General features: G+C 37.2%; 1 protein-coding gene across 1 annotated transcript in view; it reads left to right on the forward strand.

Annotated features, from left to right (window-relative positions):
* ZDHHC13 (zDHHC palmitoyltransferase 13) overlaps positions 1-10,559 on the forward strand; it is a 29,638-nt gene extending 19,079 nt beyond the window's left edge. The window contains exons 11-17 of the mRNA XM_081945320.1: positions 3-92; positions 2,368-2,430; positions 3,954-4,047; positions 5,989-6,072; positions 6,647-6,804; positions 8,891-8,988; positions 10,124-10,559. Of these exons, the coding sequence (XP_081801446.1) occupies positions 3-92; positions 2,368-2,430; positions 3,954-4,047; positions 5,989-6,072; positions 6,647-6,804; positions 8,891-8,988; positions 10,124-10,262 (726 nt within the window). The 3' untranslated portion in view covers positions 10,263-10,559. The remainder of the gene's footprint in view (positions 1-2; positions 93-2,367; positions 2,431-3,953; positions 4,048-5,988; positions 6,073-6,646; positions 6,805-8,890; positions 8,989-10,123) is intronic.
* Positions 10,560-10,625: the final 66 nt, after the last annotated feature.

The raw sequence follows: 10,625 nt of genomic DNA on the forward strand, positions 1-10,625 counted from the left end.
TTTTTGGCATGGTGGGCCTTATCTATTACTTTTACAAAACTGTCAGAACTGATCCTGGATTTATTAAAAGTACAGAAGAAGAGATTAAAAAGGTATTTTCACACATTCAATAGTTCTTTTCAAGTAATTACAATATAGTAATTAATATTGAAAAGCAATATTTCTCATACAATTTGAACATTTGCTATGTTTTCCTCAAAATTCATCAAGTGTTGCCAATGGGACAAATTTGGAAAAGTCTTACAGGTAGTCCTCAACTCACAACCACAATTTAGCCTGAAATTTCTGTTGTGGAGTGAGACATTTGTTAAGTGAGTTTTGCTCCATTTTGCGACCTTTCTTGCCCAAGTCAATCACTGCAATTGATAAATTAGTAACCCTGTTATTAAGTGTGTAAGGATTCCCCATTGACTTTACTTGTGATCACATGACTCCGGGACACTGCAACCGTCATAAATATGAGTCAGTTGCAAAGGATCTGAATTTTGTTCACATGATAATGGGGATGCTGCAAAGAACATTACTGAAAAATGGTCATGAGTCACTTTTTTCAGTGCCATTGTAATTTTGAACGGTCACTAAATGAACTGTTGTAAGTCAAGGACTACCTGTACTTTGGAAGCAGAGAAAAGACAGTACTTCAGATATAGAGGAACAAAGCCAAGCCACAGTATGGAGGGTCATTATGATGTGTGAGACAATATCCAGTTTTCAGGATTGCTAATGTAACCGTTAATGTCACTGGGCAGTGTACTATAGTCGAAGTCTTAAAAAATTCTTTGTTTTTGCTTGTACATGTTGTCCTCAGTTAACGACAATCTTGGGACTGGAATTTCCATCACTACGCAAAATAGTCATAAAGCACAATATTACATGACCATTCTACTTAGCAGTGGCATTCTGACTCTTCCAGTTGCCATTGTTAAGTGAATCCCATTAAACATGACATCATGTTATTGTCGTTTGCAACCCCCTGCTAGCCTCCTCATTGACTTAGTTTGTCAGTGAAGGTTGCAAATGGTGATTGTGTGACTGCTGAATGGTGCAGGGTTGTAATTGTGAGCCAGTTGCTGAGTGTTTGGATGCTGCAACAGCTAGAGCTTCCAAGATAGGTCATAAGTACCAGTTTGAGTTTCTGAAGTCATGTGTAGGCTTGTTTGATGGAATAAAGTCAAGTGATAAAATAGTGATTGAGTGACAAAATAGTAATAACATGCTTTTGTGACTGGAAATATCTGAAAGATCTGAATCTTCATTGACATCCATTTTTCAAATGTTCCTGAATCTATGAATGTGAAAACAAAATTAGGGCAAAATGGTAGTTGGGAACTAGGTTGAAATATACCTTGAATGGCTCAGAGTGAGGAAACCTTGTTCCTTGTCCTCCGAGAAATAGAAAATTATACAAGTGTCAAATTTGGGACTGCAAGGCGGGGGGGGGGGGGCATGATTTGTTTGACTTTTTTTAAATAGTAGTAGTGATATCATTCCATTCAGTATAAGTATAAGATAAAACACTTTCCTGAAGTGCAAATACATCCATTCGTCCCCTACACAGAGAGTTTTCAAAAGGGAGTAATAGGAAAGGATTATTTTTTCCTTCTCTTCAGACACATCATTTTCACGTCCACCAAGATTGCTAATTTTATACCATATTTCCTGAACAAAAAACATGCCCACAAATTACTTGGTGGTTGGTTGGTTTGTGTGTGTGTGTTGGGGGAGGGGAGAGTGTTTGTGCTATGTGTATATGCTTACATTCATAAATAATACAGGAATCGTGCATGGCTGGGACCTAGCTTTGCAGTGAGGTCTTTAGAAATGAATTAAATGAGCAGGTTCATGATTATTTACTTGCTACCTAGGAGAAATGGACTGGTGTAAGAGTAAAGGAAATGATTTGTATTTGAGACTGGGTACCATTAAGATCATAATAGCTCCACTGCTGAAAATTATTATAAAACAGCCTAGTATTTCTAATAGCGCCCACGTAGCTGGTGGGTACCACCTTAGGAAAGGGTTTTTTAAAAAAGGAATTATGTATATTTATTAAGATAATGTTATTTAATACAACTTTTGTGAGTCCTCTTCTGTCTTCCCAATTCCCTAAAGAGGAAAGTATCTTGTATTTGCAGCAGTTTGTATATTTTCATATTAATCATTAAAAAAAACCTATGTTCAGTTAAAATATTATTTATATGCTTGAAATAGACAACAGTCGCAATCCCGCTTTAACCGTCATCCACTCCCTGCAATTGTTGTATTATAGAAATACGTTAAGTCTGTTAAGAGTTTTCAGGTCTTATGTTATGATACCCTGAAGCATTGAGATATAAACATGTTTGCAAAACCTAATCTGTCTTTCAGAATATTATTAACCTTGGGGAATCTGGCTCTTTGGACTTCAGAACATTCTGCACAACATGCCTTGTAAGTTGAGAAGTGATGCCTTAAATAATTTGATTTTTTAAAGGATTTTTTTAATGATAGTAGAGAGGCATGTTTCTTCAAGTTACTTTTTGCATTATCACACTTCGGTTTAAACATGAATATAGTGTACTATAATATCAAAACAGAATATAAAACTTGGCTGGTCTGGTACCCTTTTAGGGAAGATGTTTACAGACTAGTTGTTTCTGGAAACCCTAATTTCATGCTAGCCATTCCTTAGAGAGAGTGTATTTATATTTTGCTCAGTACTAACATCCAGTAGTGGGTGTCACATAATTTAACAACCAGTTCACCTAGTGCAGAACCAAAAATGGGAGCGGGTGCATGTGTGGCTTCCGTGCTAGCATGAAGCTTCAAAAACACAACAATTAGATGCGCGCGGCTTCCAGCAGACCTCCTTGGGCAGCCTTGGTGAGTAGAATGGGCGAAGCACAGAAATCAGCTGGGCTGCGTGGACAAGGTGAGCGAGCCAGAGGGTGAGATATAGAGAACGGGATAGCACCGGGGCGGGCCCAGCCAGTGGCAGGAACTATTGGTACGGGCAAACCGGTCCGAACCAGCAGCAGCTCACCTCTACTAACATCTAACTATTATATGTAATTTAGAACTCACTTTTGGAACTTTTCTCTCTGCAAATAGGAGTAAAATTTTAAAAGGAACATGGATAGCAATGGCTCATCACTACCGAAATCATTTCTGCTTGTTAGGCCTGGCTCACTTCAATTTATTTGTTTTTAAACATCTACTGGTGGACACATGATATGAAATTGCCCTTAGTAAGCATAGGAAGTTGCTAAGTCATGAACAAGAAAGCCAGTTTCACTAATGAAGACTGAGTGTAATACACTGTCCTTCCTGCTGTGATTCTTTCAAGCATAATGCATTGCATTTTTTGAACCAGTCCTACCGTATTTCAAGTGATGAAAGCAGGATCAGTATCCAAAGAGCCCTTCAAGTCACCTTAAATGCTGATAATAATGAGGAAGCGTGTTCAAACATAGTCCTTCTTGCCTTCCTGTATCCTTTCAGCATATCATACCCTTGTTAATAGTCATTCTAATTCACAGCAGTCTATAAAATATATTCATCCATCAAAACACTTTTTCCCATTATGGAGCATCATTGTATTTAAAATTAAAAGTACAGCAACACTCCATGTCAATAAATGTTATGTCAACAAAACATTTCTAACGCTGGCTAAACATAATCAGATAAATTCAGAGCTGTTGGAAGAAGCTTTCAGGATACGTGATCTGAATGGAAAGCTGCCCAACCACTGAGATACGAAATATACACATGGGTGGAGGCCTTTCTGAATTAAAAAAAAGTAATTAAAGATGGGATTGTGACTCTCATTGTTAGATTTAATATAAGCAGCTATTTTTCTAGGGTGAACTTCAATTTACGATAAAGGTCTAAAATTTGAAATGCAGGAGAACATTTACTACTACATTCAATGAGATGTACATAATCTTTTTTTTTCTGTGTATTTTCTTACTCAGATTAAGAAACCTTTGAGATCTATGCATTGCCATGCTTGCGATTCATGTGTTGCTAGATATGATCAACATTGCATTTGGATTGGACGATGCGTAGGTGAGTTTATTTTAGCACAACCAGGATTCCTTTCCTAGGGGGTCTATGCCAGGAATATTTCTGAAGTCTTAAAAGGGCAGCCATTAATAGATCACAGAGGAAAAGCTCTAGTGGTTGAGTGTTGTGTGAAGAGATGCTGACATGGGGCACAGCTTGGCAATGTACAATATTAGATAGTGTTAGCAGAGTTGGTACGCGATTAAAGATTAAAAATAATTCTGATTACACTTACTGAAGACAGACTTCCTTTGGAGTGTCTCATGTGGGATTGCATTGCATTGCATTTTTGTTACATTAAGTTTAGATGAGCTTTGAAATATAGGTAGCCCTCAACTTACAACAAATCACTTAGTGACCATTCAAAGTTGCAATGGCACTGGAAAAAAATTACAACCGCTGGGCGAGATCATCCGTGGTTTTGGGGTACGGTATCATCAATATGCTGATGATACCCAACTTTTCATCTCTACCTCAAACCACCCAAACGATGCCATCGACGTGATGTCCCGATGCCTGGAGGCTGTGCAGATCTGGATGGGGAGGAACAGGCTCAAGCTCAATCCCTCCAAGACTGAGTGGCTGTGGTTTCCGTCATCCCGATTTGTACATCTTGTCCCATCTTTGACGATAGGGGGAGAAATTTTAGCCCCCTCAGAGAAGGCTCGCAATCTGGGAGTCCTCCTGGATACACAGCTTAGTTTAGAAGAACACCTGACGGCCGTGACCAGGGGGGCCTTTTACCAGGCTCGCCTGGTACGACAGTTGCGCCCCTTCCTGGATCGGGATGTTTTCTGCACAGTCATTCATGCCCTCATCCTTTCTCGCCTGGACTACTGCAATGCTCTCTACATGGGGCTGCCCTTGAAGAGCACCCGGAGGCTTCGGCTGGTCCAGAATGCGGCCGCGCGGGTTGTCATGGGGGTACCTAGGTGCTCCCATGTTACACCCCTTTTAGGCGGCCTGCACTGGTTGCCGGTTGTTTTCCGGGTGCGATTCAAGGTATTAATTATGACCTTTAAAGCGCTCCATGGCTTAGGCCCAGGGTACCTGCGAGACCACCTACTGCCACCAGTAGCATCCCACCGTCCAGTACGATCCCACAGAGTTGGCCTCTTCAGAGTGCCGTCGGCCAGACAGTGTTGGCTGGTGACCCCCAGGGGGAGAGCCTTCTCTATGGGAGTGCCTTCCCTCTGGAATGAGCTGCCCCCGGAACTTCACATAATCCCTGACCTCCGGTCCTTCCGACGCGCCCTAAAAAGTTGGCTTTTCCAGCAAGCCGGCCTGGCCTGTTAATTTTAACTTATTTTAAATGTATTGTCTTTTAAATTCGGTTTGTTTTTTTGGATATGGATTTAATTTTTTTAAACTTTTGGGATGTGTGTTTTTTTAATGTTGTACGCCACCCTGAGTCCTTTTGGAGAAGGGCGGCATATAAATCCAAACAAACAAACAAACAAACAAACAAACATGATCATTTTCCCCACAACTGTTGCAGCCTCCCCATAATCATGTGATCAAAATTCAGATACGGGCAACTGATTTATATTTATGATAGTTGCAGTGTCCTGGGGTCATGTGATCACCTTTTCTGACATTCTGACAAACAAAGTCAATGGGGAAGCCAGATTCACTTTACAATAATTTTACTAACTTAAAAAATTGCAACGATTCACTTAACAACTGTGGCAAGGAAGATCATCAAATGGGGCAAAACTCACTTCACAATTGTTTTGCTTAGCAACAGAACTTTTGGGCTTAATTGTGGTCAGAAGTTGAGGACTACCTATATACCAATCCTATTTAATTCCCTATACCCAGCCACCCCCATGTATAGTAGGTTGGGAGAGTAGATACTCGGAAATACTCTCTACCATTTTTAGATAGAATAATTATTCTGTGAATATTATATTAACAAATTTTTAACCATTCTCTTTGAACCAGGTGTAGGTAACCACGGCTATTTCATCCTGTTCCTCTTTTTCTTGATCTTGCTGAATATTTGGGCCATACATGGAACTATTATATGTATGTATTTCTAACTGTTATTTCATTGTTTAGAGAGAAAATATGATGTGTTGATCTCCAGTAAGTCTAATATGTAATTTGAGGACAGTATTGTTCAGTATTCTAAAATGTTACGAAACTGGCATCTTTCTGGAAAATATGAAGGACTGGCAGCAACTTATGTATTCTGTATGTATGCATTCTATGTTTTTGTTTGCAAATAGCAGGTTTGAGTCCAAGTGTATACATATGATTATATATATAAGATTAATATATAACTACACCTTTTCATTAGGCTACATTGTGCATGTAGAACCTTATCTCTAGTGAACATAGTTTGCATTGCAGAGAATTTTGCTACAAATAGTTCTTTGATTCTATGATGGTTGCTCATATTTATTGTTAGAGTAAGCTGGTCTTCCTGGCAGCTAAATATATCAATAAACATGTAGTACTTATGGATAGTATAGATAATACATTTTGGGATTGTTTTATCGGTAAAAATAGGATCGAAACTTTATAAATGAAAACACAGTTCGTCATGATTTTTTTTTTAAAGTAATCCTTTATTTAAAGTTAAAATTACTTCCCTTAGATTGGTCAGAACGTTGCACAACAACATATCAGAAAGATGGAGTTTGGATGTCTTTCACACAGATCGTATCTTGTTCTCCTTGGGTGCTATATGTGTTCCTGCTTGTACTTTTTCACACTTCATGGGCTGCATTATGGTTAATCCTTCAGATTTACCAGGTACACTTTTTATGTATATTACTTTAAAGTATTGCATTGTTATTCGACAGCCTACAATGTATCACTTTTAGTTAATATTTCTAAATTATCCATTTTGTGCATATTTAATCATGATGCCAATGAATTGGTAACAATCAGGACTGCATCATACCTGCGGGATCGTATTCTGCCCCATACATCCCTGCGACCAATTCGCTCACACAGAGAGGGACTTCTCCAGGTGCCGTCCACCAGACAGTGCCGGGGAGCGGCGCCTAGGAGCAGAGCCTTCTCTGTGGCGGGCCCAGCCCTGTGGAATGACCTCCCCCCGGATATTAGGATTACCTCTGACCTCCGCGCCTTCCGTGTAAAGCTCAAGACCCACCTATTCCGAGTAGCTGGCCTGGCTCAACCATAGTTTGATGATATCGCTCCTGACGGGTTTTTTAATTTTGTGATTTTATTTAGGGGATTTTAAACTGTGATTTTAATTGTTTCCATCCATCTGTCTACCTCCTCCATGTATATGTCTATTTTGTGTATGTATTGTCCATATTTGTATTTTATATGTTTTTTATTGTACGCCACCCCGAGTCCTTCGGGAGAGGGTGCGGCTAACAAATAAATTTTTATTATTATTATTATTATTATTATTATTATTATTATTATTATTATTATTATTATTATTATTATTATTATTATTATTATTATTATCAGTAAATGTAGTTGTTTTCCATTTGCTATTTAGGATTTTACTAGGGATATCTACCACAAAGGGTTCAATATTCTTTTGGGTCAACTGCAGCCATGTCTATTATATTTCTTTATTTTTATTTGTTTGTACGTAAAACAAAATAGGCAGTAATATTGTTCCTTAATATATCAGTTTGGCATAGTTTATCCACAGAAGGGAAACCTTATTTTGTAGTTTAAAATATCCTCTTGCAATAATTGCTGATTCCTAATAGCACCATCTCTAGATTTAGGATTTCCCTGCCATAGGTAAATTACTCTTTTATGGTTGGGCTGTCAGTTTAATTCTAACATGTGGCAAAGATTTGCTCTTGAGAAAAGCATGTCCTAATGAAGGAACTTCATCTATCAGTCTGTCTATCTTGTCATCAAGCATCCAAGCTGGTATAAAGAATTTAACCTGCCCCATGGAGTGTTTACCTCTCAACTGAAAACTGCTCTGTTGGGCAGCTTTATGTACAGGCAGTCCTCAACTTATGATCAGAATTGAGCCCAAAATTTCTATTAAGTAAAACATTTGTTAAGTGAATTTGCCCCATTTTACTACCTTTCTTGGCACGCTTGTTAAGTGAATCACGGTTGTTAAGTGAATCTAGCTTCCCCACTGACTTTGCTTGTGAGAAGGTAAGAAAGATGATCATATGACGGGGATGCTGCAATGGTCGAAAATGTGAAAAACAGTCATAAGTCACATTTTTCAGTGCCGTTGTAAGTTTGAACTGTCACTAAACGAACTGTTCTAACTTGAGGACTATCAGTAGTTTTTCTATGCTAGATCTTCTGTGACTAGGAGCATTATGCTGCCTTCTTTATTTGCTGTGGCCAACAGAGACTGGCACTTTGGCTACCCAAGATATGAAGACCTATGACACTTCTACTGTTGTCCAGTTGCCAAGAATTCAGCCAGTATTTAATTACTTTCTTCCTTTCAAAAACAAAAATAATGTTATTCTACACAAAACTGATTGTTAAAGTCAGCCTTCAAAGTAATTTTATACGTGGGATATCTTTTTTCATACTGCTTTATATTTACTCCATCAAGAACTAATAGATAAAAGTACATTTTGATAACCACAGTGGGGGTTTTTTAAGTTCAAAACAAAAAATGCATTAATTTTGCTACCACGTTATTAATAATGCAAGGTTTATTCACACACATCCATATACATAAACAAATAATTTATATATATACTGTACATTTAAATATATGTGCATGTGTCTGTGTGCCTATGTATATGCTTGTGCGTATGTGTAAATAAATATCAGGACTTATATCAAGTACTTTTGACATTTCATTTTGTCCATATATAATTGACATTGTTAGTCTTTTCCTTTTTAATTCTTTCATTTTCAGATTGCATTTCTTGGCTTGACTTCACATGAAAGGACTGCACTCTGGAAGCAGAGTAAATATTCCAAACATCCTATTTCACTTAGGAAGACTCCATATAAGTAAGTCAATTTAGAAAGTATCATTATTCAATAACTGTTTCTGCTTGAAGTAATCATAGTTGTTAAATTTGGCTTGCTTTAAAAATATATAACTGCTTTAAAATATGCAACCACCTCCACTAAACCTATCCCCCCTCCACACACACACACACACACAACATAAAGAGTTGTTGTGTATCTTGCATATAAATAAAAAAGCGCTCAGGGCAATTGTTTGTAGATTTAAATTTAAGATGATCTCTGTATGTAGAGGGAATGAGGCAACTTCTTCATAGAATTACCAAATTATTCAGTAGTAAAAAGATGGTTGGGGTGCATACACTTCCTTCAAATGTAATTAATGCTTGGGACACGAGTTATTGTTACATGTCATGCATGTTGTTCTCTTTTCAGCTAGAGTTCAAATTTAGGTAGTTTAATCGGGAGAAAGAAGGTCAAGATAGCTATTCCCTACATGTTCTCAGAGTATATCATGATGCAAGTAGTTGCTTTAGTTTGGCAAGATTTCTATCTATAGATAAGGAACAATAAAGGAAACTGCTTAGAAGTAATTCTGTAGTCTTTCTTGGTTTTGGGGCCTGACAAGGAATGATACCTGTCTTTCATGATGGTCTGTAATTTAAAATCTATACATAAAGTGAAACACAGTTTGGCATTTTGAGGCAAATACTATATCTGTCATATACTTAGTTTCTTATTGTTAAGCTTCACTTTTACTTGCATTCTGTGACTTCAGTGTCAGAATAGAAAGGTATGTCTTTAAAAAAATGTTTTCAGTAGTTTGGAACTCAAAACCTATTTCTAATTTGTTTCATGATTTCACAAAACTGCTTACTAAAGAAAGGTGTTTTGTAAAATACTGTAAATAGGAAATGTCCTCTTTGTCATGGTATTCTGGTAGGAAATCACCAAGCCACAAGTGTTTTCTCAAATTCCAAGTGTGCCACTGATCCAAACAATGGGGAATGACTAATATACATTGTACTTGTTTGAAAGCAATTCATTTGTAAACTTATCAATAGTTCTTGGACACTTCCATGATATTGAGATTCTGCTAGCATAAAATGCTTTTAAATAATAATAATAATAATATGAAGGTTATTTTCAGTCTGTGTTACTTTTCTTTCTTTTCTAGTCTTGGATTCTTCCAGAACATTGCAGACTTCTTTCAATGTAGATGCTTTGGAATTCTCAAGCCCAACGTAATTGATTGGACTAAGCAGTACACTTTAATGTTTAATTTGGCAAAAGATCGACACATTCATCCAGTGTGAAAGCGAAAATCTGCTCAGCTGCCTGGAATTTACTGAATGTTTTCAGAAAAGATATTTAGAATATTTTAAAGTATATTGCGAATTATTTTGTTATTTGCTATGTGTCTGATTGCTATTTCAGAAAAAAAATATGAAAGTTTACATGGTTAAACTGAAGGAAACTGGAAATGCAATGGCAACCATGGCTCATGTATAATACTTTCAAATACTTGGATTTGAACAAATACAGTTGTGAAATGTTACGCTTCCTCAGCTTGCAAAAAAAGATTATTTTTAAATAAAACAAGAAAAACTATTTATGATTCATTTATCTCCCTCATTCAAAATTTACACTCAGTTAAGAAAATAAAGATGATTTAAAAT

The sequence above is a fragment of the Natrix helvetica genome, assembly GCF_964273705.1.
Source record: "Natrix helvetica genome assembly, chromosome: 1".
NCBI classification, from domain to species: Eukaryota; Metazoa; Chordata; class Lepidosauria; order Squamata; family Natricidae; genus Natrix; species Natrix helvetica.